We start from the raw sequence: 25,519 nt of genomic DNA, 5'->3' as shown, positions 1-25,519 counted from the left end.
TCAAGGGTGCTACAGCTGGATGTGGGATTCAAACATGCAACCTTTGCACCCAAAGGCAGTGGCTCTAACCACTATGCTACCAGCTGTCCCCCTGTTAGGACACAACCTCAGTGTTGGAGGCATTAGTCAAGTGGTGATGAAAATAATCAGAATGCATGCTACATTCAACAACATCTGAGGCTCTCTAGGATGAGGAGGGGGCAGTCCAGTCCTGGGACATTGCTACTGTCCCTGGCAGGTCAGGGGTGGGAGACTGTAGTATGGCAAACAAAATGCAAAACACCAACAGTCCTGTCCAAGAAGTTGTCCTGTCTTCCCAGCAGAGGGGGCTCTGCATGCTTTATGAGGCCTGCAGTGTTATGGTAGTGCTATGTGTTGAGGGTCTCATTCTCACCTGGAGATATGGAAGCTGGGTTGAAAGCCCTAGGAGGGAAAGGGGCTTGAGCTCCAGGGATGTAGGTGATGCGGTCCATGGGGGGTGTACCTGTTTCCCCAGGGTGAGGCAACAGGATAGTGGGAGGCATCTGGGCCAGATCAATAATCCCTTTTCAGACAGAAGCAAAGGACCAATGTGAATAATCAATGCATCTCAATTGGAAGGAGAAAAATTAAGCAGCCCTTACATTAGTTTTACCCACCCCTGAGAATCAATACAATTTTCAAAAAAAAGACCAATTAACTGACCAAAAATTTATCTGCACCTATCAAGTAAAACTTCTATGTCAAAGATTAAAATGCCAGAACCGTAACTGAACTCAGACCACTAAGTAAATCAGGGCTGACAGTTGAGTAAATGTCCTGATTAAAGCACATTAGTATGTTTAAATACTATTTTTAAAAAATTCTATGCAGCAGTGCAAAGCTTTTAACATTAAAACACTATTTGTCATGATCAGTGCCTTGCAGAAGTGTTCAAACCCTTTAAAAGTTACCAGATTACAAGCCATACTTACACATATTTTCAAGCAATATTTTTACTGTGAACTCAAACCCTAACACCAAATTGTCAGACCCAAAATAAGTTGTTTGCTGCTTGCACAAATATTCAAACCCCATTCTCTGGAAACTCCAACTTTACACAGATGAAAAACTACAACCTAACAAGCACGCAACTGCCTCTTAATTGGACATCATTGGCTTCTCCCTGTGAACCATCGAAGTGATGACCATATTTTTTACAGTTTTAAGGATGTGAACTGGAAGGAGAGGTGTGAGAATGAAGATTACAGAACATACTACAAGAGTTAGAAATGCATAAATAAGGAAAATGATACAAATTGTCCAAGTGCCAGTACTGTTGGATCAATAATTAGTAAGTGGAAGCTGAATCACACCACCGAGACATTGCCTAGACAAGACCATCCCTCAAAACTCAGCATCCAAGCAATAGGGGAGGGATGCCACAAAGAGGTTAACCATCACTTGAAGGAACTACAGAGGTCAGTGGCTGAAAGTGGAGGAAAGGTGCTCCAATCTGCAGTATGAAGAGCAATACAGAAAACACACCTGTATGGGAAGCTGATAAGAAAGAAGCCATTACTCAAAAAGAACCATATAAAAGTATGTGGGAAAATGTTTTGTAGTCAGATAAGACCAAAATAGATTTCTGGCCAGAATTCTAAGTGCTCTGTGTGACACAAATTTTACACTTCACACCTCAAGAAACACCACTCCTACAGTGAAGTATGGTAGCAGCAGTATCACACTGTGGAAATGGTTTTCATCAGCAGGGATGGGACATCTAGTCAAAACTGAAAGAAGAATATATGGAGGAAAATAATTCAAGAGAAGCTGTTTCAATTTACAAAGAAACTGCAACTTGGGAAAAAGTTCACAAAGATCCCAAGCACAGGAGTGGTCCAATGACCTCAGTCAGACTGAGAATCTGGAGTACTACTTGAAAAGTGCTGTCCACAAGCATCATCCAACCAGCTTGAACAACTTGCTGCAGATTTGCCGGGGGGGGGGGAAATTGTGGTATATACTTAACCCAAAAGACTAAAGTTGTTACTGCAGCAGAAAGTGGTTTTACCAAATCATGTGTGGGGTTTCAATATTTAAGCAAGCAGCATATTCAAATTTTTTCAGTTTCTTTAAAATATCTGTAAACAACACTTTGGCTCTGAAAATTTAGTGTTAAAGCATACGAATTCACAACAATACTGTTTGGAAAATATGTACGTATAATTTGACCTCCATACAATGCTGAAAAATTTCAAAGGGTTTAAATACTTTTGCAAGGCAATATATGCATGAGTGTGTTATGAAAAGATGATATGATGAAATGAGCAAATGAGCAATCAAATTCATGTAGTTACTAACATGTTTCAAGGTAACAATCAGGTTTTTAGAAGCATGCACCACCACACTGTAGCACAGCATTTAAATGAGAAAATTTAGTTTTTCTCCAAGTGCTTCATGTGCACCTTTATTACAAAGGTATAAAGAACATGTGAAAACATTTGAAAGAAACTAATGCACTGCATTAAATAGTACACAAATGTCAAAGCAGCATATAATTTCTATATACCAGTAATGTAAAAATGTAATGAAAACCTGCATTTATTAATCGCAACAGCCCTAAAATAAACTTAAAGAAATGCCAAAATAAAAAACATTTGATTTTCACTAGTGGCAATTTGCCTTGGTCATTTGCTTCTGAGCGTCTGGAAAAGGTAGCCTCTGGTTCACACAACTACACATTGTGCACATACTTCAGCCACCCCAGGGAGGTGTGGGAGGAAGAAGGCAAGGCCCAGTACCTCGAGCACCAGGAGGGTAAGGGATGGCAATCTGCTGTTCCCTTGGAGACAGCCCCCTGGCCACATCAGGCCGCGGGATAACTTGCATCTGCTGAGAGGTGATGTAATCGTTGAGGATCGTCTGTCGCGTGTTCTCCATGGTGTACAACTGATATGTGTTGTAACCAGTGGGGGATGGCTGTCTCTGGAATAGGTAGGCTTAAAGCCAAGATGAACAGAAGAACAGTTATACTTAGAGCTAAATGTTTTTCTATGGCATCAATAAAATGTAATATGTTCTATACAGTGCCATCACCAATTCTAACATCATACAACTGTGTATTAACAGCTGATTTCCTGAATTTCAGGCAGGTTCATAAAGGCTGTGGAAGTAGGAGATATGGAGAGGGGGCCACACCTGGGTCAAGAGCCCGGTGAAAAGCCATGGCTGGATCCAAGGGGGGCCCAAGGTGGGCTCGATAGATTTCGCCTGGAACCACTGGTCGATGGTGAGGGTCAAAGGGGCTGTGAGCAGATAAGGGGTCAGTCCCTGACACAGGTGACTTGGCAGGCACACTGTCACGCTGAGTAGGAGTGACAGTGCTCTTCCTCTCATGGTTGTTGACTGGTTTCCCAGAGGTGATGCCCCCTTCAGAATACAGAGACAATGTCATCTATATGTATGCTGCCGTTTCCTCCTTCATTATCTGTTACATAAATGGTATTTGCCAACAGTTCCTGTCTAAGATTACACAGGTTAACCAGTGAAACAAATACAAGAACAACACAGGATTGAAATCTGGGTATTGGTTACAGAGTTAAAAGAATCATAAGGAAACACACTCATATGAGTAATTTTGTATCACCACTTGTTTTTCTCCCCATTGTTTAGCAGTGTCTGTTTTCTTTTTGTTAGTTTTACTCTGTTGTGGAGTGATGGTACATTAATATTCTCAGTAGACCCATGTCCAAGTGGCTGTTTTGACACTTTTGCCTGTACCCTTGCCTAGGAAGTGTTTCAATGTGTTATCCTTTAATAATAATAATAATAATAATAATCACCACCACATTTGGATGACAAGTCAAAGGAATTCTGGAATGTCTGGACTCCCTCTTGGAATTTAGATTGCGCTATGTGATCACAGGGGGTGCGGGGGCACGGGGGGCTTGGCTGAGTCCTGCTCTCTGGCGGGTCTGGGGTTCGAGTCCTGCTTGGGGTGCCTTGTGATGGACTGGTGTCCCGTCCTGGGTGTGTCCCCTCCCCCTCCAGCCTTACGCCCTGTGCTGCCGGCTTAGGCTCAGGGTTGCCGCGACCCTGCTTGGGACAAGTGGCTTCAGCCAATGTGTGTGTGTGTGTGTGTGTGTGTGTGTGTGTGTGAGAGAGAGAGTGAGAGAGTGTGTGTGTGTGAGTGAGAGAGAGAGATATCACACCTGTGAAATATGGTCACCTTTGCCCTCATTTTATTTTGTAGATATATTTGCAATTTTTCAATGTACAGTTTGTTTCAATGTACTGTTTCTGTGACCAAATGATGTTTTTAAAAAAAAAAAAAAAAAAAAAAAAAAACTAATAAGAGTTCACAGCTTTATTGGCACTCTTTAGTGTATTTTCCTCCACATGAAGTAAAAACGTCAAAACCTTTGGTCTCTGCCTTCCCAAACTATTGCTTAGTCTTAAAAATGAACAAAGCAAATAACCAAATAATCTAACAAATGCTAATTTAAGAGGGGTGTATTTACCTTCCTGTGAGCGGTTCAGCAGGGGCGACCCACGTGAAATGGAGCTGTTGCTGTAAGTGACAGGCGTTCTGCGGGCACCGGGGTCATCATACACACCAGGGCTAACCTGTGCTTTGCCAGTCTCCATGTGTGTGGAGCGTAACACCGATGTGGAGCTGACCACAGAGGTATGCCGCACACGCTCTGTGCCCTTGCTGCCCTCTTCGTATTTACCACGATCTGCAGCATCCAGCTGAGACACACTATGACCCAGTTTGCTGGGGCTCGTGATCAGTGACTTCACATTATGCTTAATGGCTGACTGGCTTGAACTTCCGCTCTCGTACTTCAGAGGTGTGCCCTGCAGGGTGGCATTGTCACACGTTAAGAGCTGATAGGTTTAAGACCATCACAGTCTCAGGAAAATAAGAACAACAAAAAATTATCTGCTTGTAGCAGAACAGCACTGTAATCCCAAAAAGTCTAGTGCCATCAGTCCTACAATTCTGGAATCTGGGCACTACCTGGGATATAGACCCTTCCAATAGGGAGCGGGGGTTTGGTGCCATGTCTGGAGTCTTGCGGGTGTCCTGGCCAGAAAGGTCTTGCCGGGGGATCTCGTGGATGGAGCGGCCCATTTCCTTGATGGTGTTCACCCCTTCATAGGGTTTTCCCTTTGTGATCCCTCCTTCAAAAGAGCGGATGGGGGGACTTTCTCTCTTTATCTGTTTACCATACTTGTGCCCCTCCTCAAATGCTTCAGAAGATGTTCTTGGTGTCCCTGTCAGGAAAAGAAAAATGCAGACATTCATTGTTAAGGTACACACACACAAAAGTGGAAAAACAACATTTTGAACTTACACCAAAATGATCTTGAAGAAACTGAAAATTTTCATTTTTTATTGAAGTGTTCGTTTAAAGGTGTAGGAGTAATCACCACTGCATACCCTGCATGATAGAGCCTGCAAGAACTGCGCGATCCTTGGATTCAGAGTGTGGCCCTTCCCTTGGCATAGCACGGCTGATCAAACCTGAGGGTACAACAGAAGAGCCGTCAATGACTACTGAGAGCTCCCCTTGGAGCCACCGGTGCAGTGCAGGGCCTTACCTTCGTAGGGAGCACCCTCTCGGACAGGGTGGCCCCTAGTTATGGAGCCCTCCATCATTTCATATGTGCGCTTTAGCTCAGGACCCATCCTGGGGCTTCTGGGGCCTTCTCTGGGATTCTTGATGGCTTTGGGGGAGAGAACAAATTACATGTTGAGCTGCACAAATGCTGTTAGGTAAAGAACCAAATGTGTGACTAGTAGACTGTGTACACAATGCACTGTGGTGTGGCTGGTCACCTAACACACCTCTCAAACTGCAACAGAGTTCAAAGAATTAATTCATACTAACAATTCATACTACGACTGGAAAGTCCAAGTTCAAGGACAGGACAGGCTTGAAGAACTGGTGAAAGAGGCAGCCTGTTACAACTGCAATGAACACTGTACTGGGGTGCAGCTTACAGTCATAGGACAGGATGTGGCCGCTCTTGCCCTCATAGATGACGTGGCCCTTGGACAATGCCTCGCCCCTGGACTTTTCTGGACTACTCAGGTCCTCAGTGGCCAACTTGGTGATAGTGCCCTTCAGCAGGATATCTGCTGCTATGCTGGACTGTGGAAGTGCTGGTGTACCCTGATGGCCAAGAATGGAGACAGCAGTCAGCAACTGACGAGCTCTGGATGAACTCTCACTCTCACACAGTAGCATACTTCAATTGTTTACTTTGAAACATAAGTAGCTTGACTTTGAGCCTTTTCAGCTTTTTAACTTAAGACACCAACACTAAAAAACCCAACCACTGTCATCTAATGAAGGAGAAGTCATCGTGTAGACACGCCAACCCAACATAGATGATTAGCCCCTCACTCTGCTCTGGAAAAACATCACAGTTATTGGGAAAAAAAACACATCCCTGTGACCAAGTACCTGAGTAATGGATCCCCCGCGATATGGCAGGGCCTCGGCGGAGACCTTGGCAGGAGTGCCTCGGGTGATACTTCCCTCCTGAATGGCAGAAATGGTGTTTCCTGTGGTAGACAACAGGTTATGAGGTTTTTCTTTTCTTTTTTTTTTTAATTGCAGTCCACACTTTCATCCATTGAATATTTCTTCACTTATACAGCCTAACATTTAAATGAGGCAATTAAGATTCAGTATTATAATTAAAACAACAGCAGGGCTGCTAATGGGACTTCAACCATCAACCTTCAAGTTTCAAGTGTCTGCAGCTACACTACATGTTACTCAATCTCTGCAGCATACCACAAGTTCTTCTACTCCTTCTACAACAAATGAGTAGTTTTATAATGGCCAACCTATCCAAAGTGCCTAAGACAGCAGTCAGTGGGTCAAAAATCAAAACTAGAAATCTGAAATTCCCATGATGACAAAAAGAGAAGTGAACAGAGACAGAGCAGCACTTTCTGTGGGTAGTGGTGAATGATAGACAAGGCCTTTGAACTCTAAGTATGGATGTGATTATCATCTTTCACCAATGTGGGACATTTTATCAGGGCTGAGTAAAGTGACAATGCCAGGAGGTGAGTGCACATCTTCATTTTTGGAGAAGTTACAAAAATGGTCTCTCCTAATGCTTCCAGAAGAGGCTCTGCAATCCTGCACTGGACAAAAAATGGTTACAAGTGGTACACTTTGTGGTCTTAGTCCAGACAGCTGCCTCAACACTTCTCACTCAATCACAAACTACAGGGATGAAGCTGTGTGGTGTTATTAATGTCATTACTGTTTAGTGTAAGTGTCAACAACAGCAGAGTCCTTCCTGAAACTAAAATTTGGCCCAACAACATTCAGTTTAAGGTCCATTCTATGCTACCAAGGGTATGCTGAAGAGACTGCAAGACCCACAAGGCAGACATACCTCTGACCACACCCTCGAACTGGGCCCTGGAGAGAAGGCCCTCTGCCCGTGGTGAACATTCCTCCTGCTTGATGTAGGACACTGTAGGGGCCATGTGACACACAGAACTATAGTTATAGGCACAAAGGAAACATGCAACACTGATCATATTAGAGCAAATGTTGACACACAAAATATTCACTCATTACGATAATGTTTAACCGCTTGCAGCAGTCAGGAGCCTATCCCAGGAGAACAGGGAAATAAGCCAGTTAGGGTACACCCTAGATGGGACACCAGTCCATCGCAGGTTAGCCACACATATTCATACACTATGGGCAACTTAGAGTAACCAATTAACTTAAAATGCATGTCTTTGGACGGAGGAAGGAAACTGGAGCACCAGGAAGAAACCCATGTGAACATGGGGCGAACATGCAAACTGTACACACTAACCGGGATTTGAACCTACACCTGAACAGCTCAAGTGCTGTAAGGTAACAGCACTAGTCGCTGTGCCACCATACCACAAACTCACAAAATAATTAGCACAAATAACTGCCATCACATTACAACTGCAGCAGGCTGATTAACGCTCCCTAAATTCAACGCAAAAACAAAATTTTTAAAAAGAAAAAGACAATTTCACCATTTTTGAAACATAGGACTCTGTAGCAGGAAGTGGATTATACAGTGGTGTAGAAACAACAGTTTCCACTCTCTGTAGCCCTCCTCACCAGGCTTGGTGGGGTCCTGCTGCCTCGGCAACCCCAGAGATATGGAACCCACTGAGCTCTTTGCAGTCTCCTGGCCATACACGGCTTGGCTGTGGGAGGGCAAATATGTGCCAGGAGTTCCCTGAAATGGCAGCAACAGTTTGGAGGAAGGGGAGTTAGTGAAGAAAAAAGTTGCAACCGACTTTGAAATTCTGCTGGAGGGCTGAACCTTCGATGGGATGCCAAGAACACAGAGCTATTTTTTGCAAGGGGGTGATTATGCCGAAACTTCAAATGTTATGCAATTTGTGGTTGTATGCTATACCATACAAGGGACACACATTGTTACTGAAGAGCTCTGCACAGCTGATGGCGCTCAACAAAACACAGCTATGTACTAAGATCTTGTGCATGCAGTTTAATACAAAGGGAAGCAACAGCATACGGTGTTTAACAGTTCTGGTGCCAAGCACTTTACCTGGGAGATGGAGCCTCCCTGGATGAAAGAAGGCTTGTCTGAGGGCTTGGAGGTGGGAATGAGTGGGGGTGGGGATGGAATGTTGGCAGGCCGACTGTGCCTGGAGAACGTCACACGTGCTCCATCAACCAGGTTCTGCACCACCTGATTCGGAGCCGGCTGAAGAACTGTGCGAAAAGGTGTAGTTATTACAAATAAGAATATGGAAAAACAAATTCTAAGTGGTCACATATATAAATATCCAAAAGGGAACTGACATCACGCAGTATGATCCATAACTGAGTCATAGCCTCTGTCAGCAAATTAACCTTTGTAAAATCCAAGGTAAACAGAGGTGCTAAGCAGTGTCCAAAGCAAAAACACTAAGCAATTCAGATGTGCAGAACTTGTTTCTTGCATTAAAACAATCAGATATACAAAAAAAAAAATAAATAAATAAAAAAAATAAACTAAATGATACACATCAGTATAGCAATAATTTCAAGGTTCTAGTACTAACTCCAATGCCACATGAATGCAGAAACACAGCATGTTTCACTTGAAACTATACAGTACCACTCTGAAAACTCCAATATGGAATTCCACACACACACAAAATCTGAAACCGCCTGTCCCAAGTGGGGTCGTGGCGAGCCAGATCCCAATCTGGCAACACAGGGTGCAAGGCTGAAGGGGGAGGGGACACACCCAGGATGGGATGCCAGTCTGTCACAAGGCACCCCAAGCAGGACCTGAACCCCAGACCCACCAGATACCCAGCTAAACGTGCTGAGCCACTGAGTGCCCCAGTGGAATTCTATTTCATTAATTTCTCAACTCCCAGCACCGCACATGATAAACGTAAATAAAGACTTTCTCATTCAATCTTGAATCAACCTTCCCATTTAAGCGTGTGCTTGACCCTGAATGATGGAGTGCAACTATACCATCATAAAATACTCAAAGGTAGACATGATGGACTATACACCAATCAGCCAAAACATTAAAAAACACTGACAGGTGAAGTGAAAAACATTGTCTCATTACAATGGCACCTGTCAAGGGGAGGGATATATTGGGCAGCAAGTAAACAGTTCTTGAATTCCATCTGTTAGAAGCAGGAAAAATGGGCAAGCGTAAGGATCTGCACAACTGTGACAAGGGCCAAATTGTGATGGCTAGACGAAAGCACCTACAATGGGCATACAGATGTCAGAACTGTACCATGAAGCAATGGAAGAAGGTGGCCTGGTTTGATAAATCACGTTTTCTTTTAGATCATGTGGATGGCTGGGTGCGTATGTGTCGTTTACCTGGGGAAGAGATAGCAGCAGGATGCACTAGGGGAAGAAGGCAAGCCAGTGGAGGCAGTGTAATGCTCTGGGCAATGTTCTGCTGGGAAACCTTGGGTCCTGGCATTCATGTGGATGTTACTTTGATACAGACCACCTACCCCTTGTTGCAGACCACGTGCACCCCTTCATAGCAATGGTATTCTCTGATGGCAGTGGCCCTGCCACACTACAAAAATTGTTCAGGAATGGTTTGGGAAACATGACAAGGAGTTCAAGGAATTGACCTGGCCTCCAAATTCCCCATATCTCAACCCGATCAAGCATCCGAGGGATGTGCTGGAAAAACAAGTCTGACCCATGACGTTCCCACCTTGAAACTTAAAGGACTTAAAGGATCTGCTGCTAATGTCTTGGTACCAGATACCATAGGACACCTTCAGAGGTCTTGTGGAGTCGATGCCTCAATGGGTCAGAGCTGTTTTGGTGGCAAGTGGGGGACCTACACAATATTAGGCAGGTGGTTTTAATGTTTTGGCTGATCAGTGTAAGTAGAGTTGCAGTGCAACTATAGTGTGTTAACAGGGTCTTGGCCACATGTGACTCCTTGTCTCGGCACTAAGATTAACCTCCTGCAAAATGTCACACGCTGATAAAAACAGGCCATACTGATGACTACAATGGAAATCTGAAGGGGCCATACAAGATTCAGATAATGATAGCTCAGCAATAGGGTTTACTTTTTAATAAAGATTTTAAAACACAGGCTTCCACGATGTCACTAAAGTAAGCTCCACTACCTATTAAAGCCAAGCAGTTTCTTCCTCTCTGTTCCTGTGATAATTACCTATATTTTATAAACACCGTATGCAAGGAACACAGAAAATACTTTCTTAAAAAAAATATATATAAAAAAAAATTCAAAGCATGTAAATGTATGAATTTAAAGAAAGACTTGCACTTCTGATGAAAACAGTACAAACCATGGCCACAACCGAAATAATGAAAAAGCAGCAAGATCTGCAAGAAAAGGTGGTTACTATATTAGAACTACCGTGAACAGGGAAATTAGTAGTAGTAGTTTTGTAACAATTGGGGTAGTGGTTCAAACATGGTGGGAGAGGGTCGGTAATCCTGTGGGGGAGGATGGGTTCAGCTACCTGGTGGAACGCTGTAACGGGAGGTGTTTGTATCAGTCTGTGCTGGGGCCTTGGCCAGTTCTCGTGGGGAAAGCAGGAATGGTGAAGCAGACCTGCCAGAGCTACCATGACATTGGGCCTCTTGTTCCAGTGCCAGCTTCATGTCATATGGTATGTAGGAGAAAGGCTTCCCTGTACAGATAGACACACACATAAACAGAAAGAGAGAGGGTAAGCAAACGTAGAAGAAAGTGTCAAAAGCTTTAACAATTATACAATTTCAAGATTTAGATTTACTCATTTATATAATTATCTGTAATGCAGAGTATCAAGCCCCAGAACAATGACAGAACAATTCCTCTGTAACAAAGCATACCAAAACCTCTCCCTAAAGCAGTTATGAGAAAATTATAGGTGTAACTCCAACCTGACATGGCTGTAAATGTTAAACCTGAGCTAGCCGACATTTTACATGCATTTGGAAAAAGATTTAGCTCAATCACTGCATTCAGCATCAAAAAGAGCACATTCATAAGGCAAAACAATGTTTTTCAGTTATGTTACAAGCTTGTTTTCAAAGGAAATAAATACCATTCAACTACACTGCATGCTTATTATATAGCCTGTTAGAACTGTCTAAATTAAAGAAGCACTTTTTCAGTCCAATTATTAATCAAGATTATTCGACAAAAATCAAAATAACTCTTGTTTTCTGTTGAACACCCATACTAACTAAACTAGAAAACACCTAGACAAAAACTAAATATTTCAATTACTAATGAGAATTTAGTTTGTTTTTTTTAGCAATAAATTCGAGAACATCTGGGTATCAATTATACCATCTACTCCTGTCCTAGCCAGTGTAAGAGGTTCTAGCTTTGCTATTATACATTTTCCACACCGTTTACGTAACGTCGATTTAATTATAGAGGAACTCACATTTCTGATTCGCTCAATGAAACCTACTACCTGCCCTTTAGACTATATCCCTGCTAAATTACTTAAACTGCAATTTACGTTCTCCTAGAACATTTTCTTAACTCTGCTATAGGTGGAATGCCAAAGTTCACTCTGATTAATACTTTACTTGATGGTTATGTCTCAAATGCTTTTAAAGTCGTCGTTATTAGACCATTACTAAAGAAACTGGATCTTGACTGCAATGACCCCATGAATTACAGACCTCGCTCTAATATTTAGTTTTTATCCAAAGTTTTAAAGAGTGAAGCTTCCCCAACTGTAAAATACCTTAACCATAATATATTTGAAAATTTTAGTCTGGTTTCCATCCTGGTCATAGCACTGAAATGGATCTTATCCATGTTAATGATATTTGTATCTTGTCTGAAGCGGGTCGATCGTTGTGATACAGGACTTGAGTGCTGCATTTAATGTTTACTACAATATCTTACTCAGCAGATTCGAATCCCTGGTTGGACTAACCGGTAATTTTCTGAAGTAGTTCCGTTTGTATTTATTTAACCAGAAACAGTTTGTACTAAAAGCTGATTACTGTATCCCTTCGTTCATTTATATTGTTTAACATGGTGTGCCTCAGAGATCTGTTGGTCAATCACTGTTCTCACTCTACGTTACCACAGGGTGATGTTTTATGCAAGTTTCATTTAAGCCTGATGACACAACACACTGTCCTTAAATTGTTTTACTAATAAATTGTGGATGAGTATTTTTTTAAATCTTTGAATGTCACTGAAACTGAGGTACTTATGGTGAGTGGTGGTGCTGAAACCCTTGACATGGTCACATCAATCTTTACCACTCACGGATTAAATGTCGTGTGTACAGAACGTGTTCAGAACTTGGGTGTTTTGGTGGATGGAAACCTGTCATTCTTACCTCGCTGCTAAAGTGACTAGGTTGTGCTTCCTTTGGCTGAGAATAATAGCTAAACTAAGGCAATCCTTATGTGGACAAGACAGAAACTTGTTCATGCTTTTAAGTAGTTTGGACTACTGTAATGCTGTTATCTGTGCCAGACTGGATCCAGGCTACAGTTAATGGAGGCTGCTGCATGAAGTAGGAAGTACAATAAAACAGCAGCTGTTAAATCACTGCAATGGCATGCAGTTAAGTTTAGAATGCATTACAGAATTTTACATTTATTCCTTTAGCTGATGCTTTTCTCCAAAGCTACTTGCAATTATCTACCCATTTCTACAGCTGAGTAATTTTACTGGAGCAAATTTAGGGTAAGTATGCTCAGGGGTACTAGAGCTGGAAGTGGGATTCAAACCCCTTGATCCAAAGGCAGCAGCTCTAACCAGTACGTTGCCAGCTGCCCCTGTGACCTGCCTGCTCTTGAACTTTAAGGCAGAATATGGCATTGCTCTATTTTACCTTAGTGAGACTGATTTTTATGTTATGTTTATGTAGGCAAGATGCTGAGAAACTGGTTCATGCTTTTGTTTCAAGTAGGCTCGACTACTTGAATGCTTTATTATCGGGTTGTGCATATTAGACTGTATCCAGGCTACAGTTGGTACAAAATGCTACTGCGAGAATTGTCAGTAGAACTAGGATGTACAACCATATAACACCGGTACTGAAATCACTGCACTGGCTCCCGGTTACACTTAGCGTTGATTTTAAAATTCTACTTCTACCTATAAGGCCATAAATGGCATTGCACCGGTTTACCGTAGTGAGATTATTGATTCTTATATCCCAGGAAGATATCTTTGTTCATTGGATGCAGGTTACCTTAAAGTATCTGTGATCAATAAGACCTCAGAAGGAGGGCACGCATTTAGCTACAGAGCACCTAAACTATGGAACAGTCTACCAGTTACTGTCAGAAAAGCTGTTAGCCTTTAAATTCAGGCTTTAGACTTACATGTTCACTCAGGCATATCACTAAGTAACATAATTCCAGTGGGATGTGTTTCTCTAGCTCCCCCTTTGTATTAAACTGTCTAATTTCTTTAAATCATAAATTACAATTTCTTCTTGTTAAGCATTGTTTCCCTACAGTAAATCATGAGGACGACAGCTGGCCAGCAAGCACCCCATGCTGACAGAAGCTGATGACCAACCACCATGGTTGACAAAATGTACCTTGGTGAACTGGGAAATCAAGTCAACATACAGCAGCAATTCCATTATTACTGTAAACTGACTTAGGCTTGTTTAAACTAGAATGCCCAGGAGGGGTGGGCAGCCACTAGCACTCGGACCCCCAGGGTTTTTTTTTTTTTTTCCTCCCTTAACTTTCAGGTGGAAGTTTTTTAGGTTCCTTTCCTCCGTAGCCAATAGGCATACTGATAGCTTTAATAAATGCAATGACAATATGTTATGCTAGTCTGTAACCAACAGTTAATTTTGTTTCTTTGCCCAAGTGCTTTTGTTCAGCACTCTGTGTCACAGTGTGAGAAGAGCGATCTATAAAAATAAACTGAATTATGTTCCAGAAAAGTTTCTTCATTAATTGGATGTGGATTACCTTAAAGTACCTGAGATCAATAAGATCTCAATAGGGGACATGTCTTTAGCTATAGAGTGCCAAAATTTTGCAACAGTCTGCAGGTATTGTCAGCAATGCCCCATTTGTATCTTTCTTTAAATTCAGGCTTAAGACTCTGGCAAATGTTTACTCTGGTGTATGCATGGCTGATGTGATTCCCATTTGCTGTTCCCCCCTGCCCAGTATAAACTCTGGTTTTATGTCATCAGTTACCAACCCTTCATTTCTTGTTGAGCATTGTTTCCCCATGAAGGAGGCTGGATGAGATACCAGTACCCCATGCTGATGGAAGCTGATGACTGCATGCCATGAAGGATGAGGCCTGCCTATGTGAATCTAGACATCAACTCACCACCTTAATTGCATCTAGCAACAATGTTATAAATATGGTGGTAAAAAGCTAACTGCACTAAAGAATCCAACATCTGCATTTAAGTCTCTCTTTCTGCTAATGTAATACACACATTGCATCTTCTATGAGATGTACATTGGTTTGGAGAAAAGTATCTGTTAAATGAATAAATTTAAATGTAAAAACCTGTTTAAGCTGACTTAGTTTTTATTTTAAAACTAGAATGCTCAGGAGGGGTTAGCCACCCCCCGTTTTTTTCTTTCCTCCCTTGCCTTGCAGTTGCGAGTTTTGTTGTTACTTTCCTCTGTGACCAGTTGGTATACTTATAGTTTTATTATAGTTATTATTGTAACTGAATGAATAGCCAACCTTTTATTTTTATTATATTTGATCTTTTGTTCAGCGCTCATGTCACTGTATAAAAAGAGCATTCTATAAAAATACAGTGACTTGAAAGAGGTATCCCGATGCAGTTCCCATTTCCCCAGATTTAGAGGTCCTCTCTGACTTTGAACAGAAAAAATGTCCTAGTGTATCAGACTAATGCATTTTGAACACTACTTTTTCTTTAACCAACGCAAAGGTCATAGTATCCACTTATGTGATGTCTCAAGAGGAAACTGTAGTCTTGTTAACTCAGAATGAATGTTTCCTTGAAAAAACCCTCCTTTAACATGAACAGACCAAGCAAAACAAAACATAAAATTCACAGAATGAATCCCAACCCAAAATCAGCCTTAGAGCAGACCCAATAGCAGAAATCTGGAAGTGCTTCTAGGCACCACATATTCCTCTTACATCCCAACATTCTGGTCATTCTCTCCCAACCCTCTATTCTGTAATGGACTCTCAGGTATCAAATCTCCTTCTTAGGCAGTAAGTAATCACTTGTATGACAGTCATTTCTCTGTTCAAAACCTTACTTGTTACAGGCACCTTCCCTGAACATTTTCAAGAAGGCTTATGCCCCCTCTATCCCACCACCCTTAGGGATCAACAAGGGGACATATTCTGTTCTTTCTATTCCTTTGCATCCTGGGAACCCTGGGATCACCTCTCATATTTTCTCCAATCACCATTATGCAGATGATGCTCAAATCCATCTTTCACTTTTCAGGTGTCAAACTGGATTTCAAAGTGGCTCTTCTTGGACACCTGATAACCACTTGAAACAACCTCTCTAAATCTACAATGTTTTACCTACCCTCTGCAGCTTCTACTCCACACCTCACTTTCACCATCCTCTTCTTGGTGCAACGTTGAGAAACACTCAGTTGTAATCACTTCAGGTACAGCTGGTAGCATAGTGGTTAGAACTACGATTTCCACCTCTGGCTGTAAAACCCCTGAGCAAGGTACTTACCTTAAATTGCTCCAGTAAAATTACTCTGCTGTATAAATGGGTAAATAATTGTAAATACCGTAATATTGTAAGATGCTTTGAAGAAAAGTATCAGCTAAATGAATAAAAGTAATGTACTGGCACAGAAGAGTTGTTTATTGCTTTTCATCAACATAATCTTCCCTTTCCTCTGATTATGCTACCCATCTCTTTGTTTAAGTTCTCTACTGGCTGACTACTGTGTAGGTCACTGTAGACAAAGGTGTCAGCTAAAAATGAATAATAATTCTCAACTTTGGGTGGTATAGTGAGTAGTGCTGCTGCCTAACAACATCTGGGTGGTCCGTGATGATGTGAATTTGATTCCCGCTCAGTCTGTGTGGAGTCTGCATATTCTCTGTGTCTGCGTGGGTTTTGTCTGGGTGCTCCGGTTTCCTCTCACAGTCCAAAGACATGCTATTGAGGTACACTGGTGACTTTAAGTCACCTATAGTGTGTGAGTGAGACAGTGTGTTTCACTGATGTATGGATGAATAACTCAGTGTAACTAGTGCACTGTATATAGCAGTGTAAGTCACCTTGGGTGAATAAGGTATGGGCTGATAACACTAGACAGTGTTCACTGGAAGTTGCTTTGGAGAAAAGGATCTGTTAAATGAAGTAAACTGTTTCACAAGCCAAAACCAAAATGATCATTTCTAACAGTGAGATCAATTATTAGGTGGACACAAAATATAGAAATATAGAAATATGACTAGCACAGTTAACTGGCCCTGACACATACACAGGTGTCAGTGTTCACAAATGATCTCTTAGAGACCAGAATAGTGCTTACCATCCCTGTCCAGGATGGTAGGGCTCCGGCTGGCAAAGCGGGGCTGCCGCCTCTCTGTGTCAGTCTGGTCTTGCCGCTGCTTCTCCTCCTGGTGGGCCGACTCATGCACAGCCTTGATTTGATGTTGGAACATGGCGTAGCCGCTTAATGGGGCTATGCTGCCAGGACCAAAGGGGGTCGGTACCTAAGGGAGGTCACTTTAATCAGGAACACTGGCTTGTGGTGACCAGCAGTGTTACTATCAGCCTCGTACTGTGTTGTTTACTTTTAAGTTGCAGGTCATAATGATGCACATTGATCTTGAGATCCAGTTTTCAATACTGATCCAGTATTGAGCAGATAGTAATGTCAAGGAGTTCAGAGAAAACAGCAGATACTGGGAATACAGTGAGCAATATCAGTCACTTAAAATGTCAAAATACTGTCCACGCTGACCAAGGTACTCTGGGTGAGTTCTACAACACCAGTGAAAAGTCTGAGAACACCTGATGAACACTTGTATTGGATGAGTTGGACAGAAGGGCTAAAGCAGAGCAACCCAACAAGTGCCCTACGTCTTTGAGTATGGCTGTGGAAGTGTTTAAGATACGTCAGCTAATCTCCTGTTCAAATGTGTTAACTGAATTAAAGCTTAAAATAACTGTTCTCAAACTTTTCACTAGAACTGGTTCTTATAGTGCGAGTACAATCCGTTTCACCAGTTGTGAGAGGAAGGCACTGACCATTGGTGGAATGGATGCAGCACGCTGCTGGAGCTGCTGAACATTCAGGTGGCTCTTGGCTGAGGACACCAGCACTGAACCAGGTGAGCTGAGCAATGATGGTTTGTCCATGGAGAATCTGAGAGGGGAGACGACAACAAGCAATACTTGGGTGAGTGCAGACAGGGCAAATTAAGGGCAAGAGAGAGACTGAGGAAGAAGAGGATGGGGAAGGAAAAGAAAGGTGTAAATAAATGACAGAAAGCAAGAAGGAGGGACACAAGCAGAGGAATGATGATTACTACACTTATGATCTAGAATTACTCTAAAAACACCTGTCCAGAACACTAAATTTCCTTGAGTGCAAAACACTCCCATTCATCCTTGCACCTTGGTTTTGCTCCTTTTGTGGCAGAAGGTAGTCTAGTGGTTAGAGTCACCTCCTTCCACTCAAAGGACTCCAGTTCGAATCCCAGCACCTGCTCTAGGACTCTTGAGCAAAGTACATACCCCGAATTGCTCCGATAAAAATTACAGAACCACAAATGGGTAAATTATGTAGCTAAACAATGTAAGCCACTTCAAAAGAAATTAAATGAATAAATGATGCAGTGGAGTGTCTGCAAGTTTGCTACTCCTCCAACTTTCATTTGTTCTAATAGGTTGAGCAAGGTCCTGCCCATATCAAGAATGACCTCCTGCCACAAATCTTTGCATAATCTTGGCGATATTTGTTACCTTGAGCTTGAGGGTATCTTGTGTTATTTAATTTTTTTCTCCAACAAAAACTGCTGCAACACCACAATAGGTTGCCCCATTTTACTGATACATATAACCATAAAAGCCCTTCAACACTTCCAGATTCCATCATAGCAACAAAATGGGGAAAACACACAGAGGTAATTTAAACTTTCAGTTTAGATGATCAGACTGTCTCAGGTTTATGTGGAAGCTACTGAACCCTTCATGTAACAGGTGCACTGCAAATGCACTGCTGTGCCAGAAACAGTTCTTAGAAATAAAAGACCACTTACAGCTGCAGAAGCTGGCCCAAAATTCTGTATTCCTCTGTTAGCCTAGAGCACTAATTCAAAGTTAGCCATCAGGTTGTTTTTTCCACAACTCCAAGTTTTTTTTTTTAACTGACATGTCAAGAGTATAAATTTAAAAATAAATACTGTTTTTAAGCAATCACTTTTTTCCAAGTTTGTGGTGTTCTTTCAATCTTAAGAATTTGTTCTAAAAACATTCCCTTCCGAGATCAACTCCCCCATTCCTGCACATTAATATCAATCTGACTGCAGCAAGCCTGAGCGTATGCATGTCCATACACCGTGTGTTTCAGAGAAGTCTAGCGCACCTACCTCTGCCTCTCTGGCTCAGTGTCCACATCTTCATCAGCACTGCAGGTGGCACTGGAGTCGTTATCAGAGTGCAAGTCTCTGGGTAGACCCCTCTGGGAGAGGCTGACCCCTGGCTCCATCAGCTCATCACGCTCTCCTTTTTCTTTGGCTTCAGGCTCCAGCTTGACCTGCACTTCGCTCACATCCAGGGGTTCTGTCTTAGTCTGCACCTGGTTTTCGTATGGAGGGCGGGGCCTCTCTTCTAAGGCTGCTAGCTCACCTGACTCAGGACTCTTCTCCAGCTTCACACGAAGCTCCCCATAGGGCAGCTCACGGATCTTTGATACACTGTCCTGCTCAGAAGTAGCGCCAGGACCTGAAGCTCCATTGGGGCAGTCTGGCCGTTGCTCACTGGCCTTACTGGAACCCCCCTGAGAAGGTGAAGGGGCACTCTCTGTGTCAGAGCTGTTCTCTACACCTGCATAGAGAGGGTGGGTTTAAGTCCTGATGACATACAACTTTACACTATTTACATGTACTACATGGTAATTCCATTTCAGACCAGCTATAACAGGTGACCAGGGAAAGACCGTTTATCCACTTGACTGACGGACACAGAATCGCAACAGTAACACTAGTCTTCAAATCCGGCCCACATAGTCAATTAATATAAAGCTGACAAACTTAAACAAAATGAAAGTGAACCAATTTTATGTCTACATTAAGTATTAAACAGTGAAGTGCACATAAAAAGCCAAAAAACAGTACAGCAGCTAATTTAACACTTTTACACACTTCTGTGTTTCATTTCCTGAACAACACTGGGTTGAAATTCTTAAGAAAATGAATAAAAAATTTGGCCAAGATCACACAAGTTAAAACTAGCACTTTAGAATGTCTGTTAACGTGATGATTCTTAAAGAAAAATCAAAGTTCAAAAGAAATGCAACCTTGTCCTGTAGACAAAGCAAGAGTCAAACAACAGCGCAGTACAATAACCCCTTTACCACTGAATTAATGCTGGCAGCCAGTTTGTTGGGGGGTCAGACTGAAAAAGGAGTGAGTATCCAAACGGGGGAAAGCCACAAGATACAAACAGGACAGAGTGTGGCTTCTGGGAGAAGGGTTTCAAACACACACAAGTCTGTTCACATGCCGGCTCAATCCTAAAAATTGTTCTGAATATTGAAAGTGAAGCTTAGCAGCTGGTCAGAAGGCCAGCAGGTACAGAGACACGGACGGCTTCACACAGTATAGCTACCTAAATCTTGTTACATAACAACTATTGGGGGGGGCGGGGTCAAATCTCCAAAATTATGATTTCAATTGTTCCTTCTCATAAAGCTAGATAAAGACAACAATACCCTGGTATCATCATATAATCACCATCACATGAGTGATGAAGTGCTCCACAAGGATTGAAATCACTTCTATAGAAATGCAATGTATTGTGTCAACTCCAGCAGCAGCTGACAAGAAACTAAAGTGCTGATGATGAAAAAAGGAATACAACAGAACCTTTCACTATCTGCCAGGCTGTGCTTTGACAGAGGATACAGCATCCACAGCAACAGTGTTATTTCCTCTCCTCATCTAGATTTAGCCACGTAAGATGGTCACATGACAAGCAACAAGGACATGGTTTAGATCTTTCAGTTACTGCAATGATGCAGGCAGCCTGACCTTCACTGTCCTCTTGGTTCTCCTCTTCATTGGAGCCCTCGTTGTCCTCTTCATCGGCAGCTGAGGTGGTGGATGCTACGCTCTCACTCTGAGACACATCACGATCCACACGTGAACGGCGCGAGTCCTGGACATAGAACACGCACATTTAACAGCACTTACTACCGGGATTCCCCTATACTTCCACTTCTCCCCGCCTGTCTACACCTCGGCTGAGCCCTACCTGTTTGTGCTGCTGCAGCAGGTTGTCGAGGTTGTGCCGTCGCTTGTAGTTGAAATAGAAGTTCTTGCACTGTGCTTCACTCTTGGTACCCACCATCTTGGCAATGGCTGACCAGTTGCGCCCATGCTCCACTAACCCTGCATCCACAGAGGAATTAAACTCAACAGTGGGTCACACCAGCTTAGCCAACTTACCTCGGCCTGCGCTGATCCCAGAGTAACCCAAACAGCACGCGAGACCTTGCAACATCACCACAGGGCCTCAAAACTGGTATATGCATTGTGTTATCATAAGCAACAAGTGGAGCACCTTCAGTAATTGTTAGCAGAGCAGAGGAAGAAACAAGCTCATTTAATGTAATGCAAAGTGCAGAAGGTTCAGCTAGTTGTTGCTGGAAAGCAGGGGTGTAGCTAGAACTTTTTTTCAAGGGTGGCCAGGGAAGACCCAGTGATTTCATTGGGGTGGCCAAAAAAAAAAAAAAAAAAAAAATCACAACTAACTGTGACATGCTGTACCAAAAGCAAATTCTACGGACAGAAATTCTATAAATTCTACAGAATTTATTAAATGTACACAATAAATCAGTGACAGTACTTAGAAATGTCTGTAAAAACATTATAATATCATTTGATATGATCCTTATTCTACATTATTTGTATATTTAGATGCTAATGATGCAAACTTGGTATTGGAATTTTTTTTGTTTGCAAATACAACTTATGTAACCTACATACCTGGTGGGCAATGACTGACTACATGAGTGTTTTTGTTCATCTCTGATTCTGGTCTGAGGTGTGTCGTCTCTGTAGAGCTTCTCCACAAGCTTCCTCTCGGATTCTATCTCCCTTAGCAGCACACATTTTCCCTGCTTTTCCCCTCTCTGCACCATTCATTTCCCATGCCTCTTTCTTTGTCATTTTCAGTTTTACTGCTACAAGTCCTCACTTTGTAAAAAAAAAAAAAAAAAAAAAAAAAGTATCTTCCTATCTTTCCCTGTAAAAAAGGAAAGTATCTTCCTATCTTTCCCTGCTTTCCTTTTGCTCTCTACAGTTTAGACAAACATCTATCAAGAAACACTTTTATTATTATTAAATTGAATAGCTACTTACAAAAAACAGTGACAGGCTCGATGTAAGCGTATGATGTAACGTTTATGTGGCAACATTTTTAAAAATTAGCTAGCTAGCAGTTCAGTTGCAGTAACTTTAGCTAACATTAGCTACGTTATGCAATATTTAATGGTAAGCTAACATTTGTTTCTCATGATGGAACATCGCAGTAACTCAACTTTAACAAACTTTCACGAAATGGACAGTAGCGAAATGTAGGTAAACAACACTGATTTTACTCCCCTGATCACCATACCCTCTTGCGTTGCTCACTTGCGCTGGACTTGGCTGCAGTAACGGTACCGAAATTTAATTTTCCCACTCCTACTCCTCCCTCCTACACACAGAGGTTTGTGCCGTGCGGGCGGTTCGCAGCTCTTCAGCCTAATAGCGCCGCGCACTATGTGCGTCATACAAGTTTGAGCGGCGAAAAAAAGTCACCTGTCAGTGTGGTCAGAGTGCTTTGCACAACAGGGGTGACCAAAGGGGTGGCCGAGCTTCAGTCAGGGGTGGCACTGGCCACCCATGGCCACCACGTAGCTACGCCCCTGCTGGAAAGAGTATCACCTTCACAGCTAGTACTTCAAAATTTCTGCTAGATGCATCACTTCTCCTTGAACAGGTCAAGTCCCCTGGCGGAGTCACCGAACCCCCAAGCACAATGCCTCTGGCTAGAGCTGCTTCTGAGCCAGACGCACTTAGACGACATCCCACAATCAGCTCTGACAGTTTCAATAACCTGCTAAGACAAGCCTTACAGTAAGTTGTGGACTGAAATTAGACTGATTAAGCCTTCCATCAGGATACCTCACCTCTCAAGTCCTGCTGGTCACTAATTGCTTAGAAAGGGAAATGGGAAAACTGACCAAATCCTGGACATTACTGGACTGACTTAGTTTGCTGCTAATTTATCAGTAAGAATGAATATGCCATAATGTACCTTCATACACTGGCTATGAAACTTTACTACGATTTCAACCAGCACGTACTGCAACTCCTCAGTTTGATGGTATTTTTCCAGGAGAACCTAGGTTGGCCACTGTACCCCAGAGTTGTGGTTGAAGCAGAGATTTTTACAACCAGATGCCCATCTTGACATCAGCCCTACCATCTACCTGGGCTTGGGACCAGCACTGACAAACCTGTGTCTCTTCAACCTGCATAAACACGCACCTCTTATTTCCAAGTGTTTAGGCCATTCAGAAGAACCTACAACATTATTCTCCAAGACTGATAAAGCATGAATTCCTGCGAATAATTCAATCTGAAACATGGATTGTGGAAACTTGTCTCTTCTTCCTCAATGCATGTCATTAACACTCAGTCATATGGTACTATTGTTGCAAGGGGTTGGACCTATTCACAGGCCACACAATGAATTAAAAACAGATGTTGAGATGATGAGCACACTAACACTAATGACTACTTTTAGATCAAATAACTACATGAGACAAAAGGCCTCCAGCACACTAATGGTTAATTAATAAAGATTAATTCTATTTGTTTATACTGTCTTCATGAGAGAAGCTAAGCTTTCACACAAAATTCTTTCACCAGAATATATTTTGGGGTGCAACATACCAATCCCCACACTTTACAGCCTCGAGTTTAGAATAAAGTTTGAGCAAAATGAACCCATAAAACAGTGTTTCCTCAGACTGTATGTAGCTAAAAACAGATGGGGCGAAAAAGAACATTGATGGCATGTACAACTGTAAACAGCAGGATTTGATGTTTAAATGACAGACAAATACAGGTATTGCAGGAAAGAAGGAGAACACATACCTTTTTTAGCAACTTCCATTTCCTCCTCAGTCCACCGAGAGGTTTCCCCTGCCTCAACAGTGCCTACGATCAAAGGAGCAGTTCTATCAGGCAGAAAGACCAAACATAACTGCCATGTTACAGACACTAATTGAATAATCTCTTTACATTTAAGGCTGCTGAGACCGATGACACCCCCCCTTCCAACCATGTCAGCTGACCGAGACCGGGTTGTGGCCATTGGCAACATAACCACAACCTCTCTCCTCGGGAAACCTGGCCCCTGTGATCACCACTTAAGCAGCAGGCTCTGCCCACGGCCCAGTGAAAAGTCTGCACTGATCGCGTTGAGGGTGCCCACGTGATCCACAGCGCAGCAATTCAGAGAAAAGAGGTTGCAAAAGGGTACTCTGAACCATGGCCCATAACACCCACCCCTGCCTTACTACTGCCAGAACTCCCTGACACGCTGTAAACAGAAGACAAATATAGTTCCAGATGACCCTTGACATTTCTGCTATTTTATTTTTCCATTGCAAAGTTCTAAGTGAGCCATTTTTACTAAATGTGTTTCACGATGCAAAAAATAAACTATTAATAACTGTTCACTGAGGGTAGAATGGGGGAAAAAAGACTCAAGCTTCAATAGCTATAATAATATACAAGGAATGTCAAAATTCAGAGAAGCCTTATTAAGATGGTAGTGTAGTGGTTACAACTACTGCCTTTGGAGCCAAAGGTCGCAGGATCGATCCCTACCTCCGGCTGTAGTACTCTTGAGCAAGGTACTTACCCTAAAATTACTTCAGTAAAATTACCCAGCTGTATAAATGGGTTTGTGAGCATGTAATATTTGTGACCTTAACATTGTAAGTCACTTTGGAGAAAAGCATCAGCTAAATAAATAAATGTAAATTTAATCAGAAACCCAAGTAGTACTGTAATTTATATATTGTAAATGGAAAGAAGCCAACTATTTTTTAGGTCTGCAGGCTTCATAGTACCACAATGCTGCAAGGTTTGTCAAGGACTCAAAAGGGTATTCCAAAGTGCAGATCAAAGTGCTGCAAGTCTGAACATACCGTCTTTCCGAACGCATGCACACATATTCCCAGAAAATATCAACCGATAGAAATCTGCGAGTGTACGTCTCTGAATGAGACAGGCACACAATTTACCATAACATCCTGTACTCAGTCACCAGATCTGACTGTTGACATCTCCTTCCTGCCAGTTCCAATACTCTTCCACAAGAAAGCAATCACTCATTTCCTTCAGAATACTGGACTACAAAGACGACCACTGAAACCGCTCAAAGACATCGGTGCATAAACACTACCCAGAGGGTTGAGCAATACTAAGTCAGATAAGTAGTACCTTGCTCAAGGGTACTACAGCTAGAGATGAGATTCGAACCTGTGACCTTTAGGGCCAAAAGCAGAAAAGGAATGTTTTGTTCTGATCCATTCCTGGGTGCTTCCGAAAGTGTTCGGGATCACTGTCATGTTGGAAGACATATGACCTCTGTCGAAGACCCGCTTATCTGAACCAGAGTGCGACACTGCACTCCAAAATACCTTGGTATGCTTCTGCTTTCATGATGGTATGCAGACACTCCATGCACCCACTGCCTGAGGCATCAAAGCAACTCCTTCAACTCAAAGCAACTCATTGTTCCAATCACTGAAGCTCTTCCATGCTTCACTGTAGGGAA

The 25,519-nt window shown here is 42.4% G+C and overlaps 1 protein-coding gene across 2 annotated transcripts in view; it reads right to left on the bottom strand.

Moving 5' to 3' along the window:
• ncor1 (nuclear receptor corepressor 1) overlaps positions 1-25,519 on the bottom strand; it is a 72,714-nt gene that overhangs the window by 8,845 nt on the left and 38,350 nt on the right. For both annotated transcript variants that reach the window (XM_018755288.2, XM_029251402.1), the window contains exons 18-36: positions 23,827-23,889; positions 20,933-21,069; positions 20,710-20,836; positions 19,048-19,504; positions 17,705-17,822; positions 16,983-17,166; positions 10,994-11,164; positions 8,563-8,729; positions 8,106-8,226; positions 7,390-7,470; positions 6,438-6,538; positions 5,972-6,143; positions 5,569-5,694; positions 5,408-5,491; positions 4,985-5,241; positions 4,482-4,821; positions 3,160-3,390; positions 2,763-2,960; positions 395-544 (exon numbers count right to left, since the gene is read on the bottom strand). In XM_018755288.2, coding sequence (XP_018610804.2) covers positions 395-544; positions 2,763-2,960; positions 3,160-3,390; positions 4,482-4,821; positions 4,985-5,241; positions 5,408-5,491; positions 5,569-5,694; positions 5,972-6,143; positions 6,438-6,538; positions 7,390-7,470; positions 8,106-8,226; positions 8,563-8,729; positions 10,994-11,164; positions 16,983-17,166; positions 17,705-17,822; positions 19,048-19,504; positions 20,710-20,836; positions 20,933-21,069; positions 23,827-23,889 — 3,285 coding nt within the window. The remainder of the gene's footprint in view (positions 1-394; positions 545-2,762; positions 2,961-3,159; positions 3,391-4,481; positions 4,822-4,984; positions 5,242-5,407; positions 5,492-5,568; positions 5,695-5,971; positions 6,144-6,437; positions 6,539-7,389; positions 7,471-8,105; positions 8,227-8,562; positions 8,730-10,993; positions 11,165-16,982; positions 17,167-17,704; positions 17,823-19,047; positions 19,505-20,709; positions 20,837-20,932; positions 21,070-23,826; positions 23,890-25,519) is intronic.

Source organism: Scleropages formosus, chromosome 4 (assembly GCF_900964775.1).
Source record: "Scleropages formosus chromosome 4, fSclFor1.1, whole genome shotgun sequence".
NCBI lineage: Eukaryota > Metazoa > Chordata > Actinopteri > Osteoglossiformes > Osteoglossidae > Scleropages > Scleropages formosus.
The sequence above is the reverse complement of the archived record's forward strand: the minus strand, read 5'-3'. Positions and strand labels throughout refer to the sequence as shown.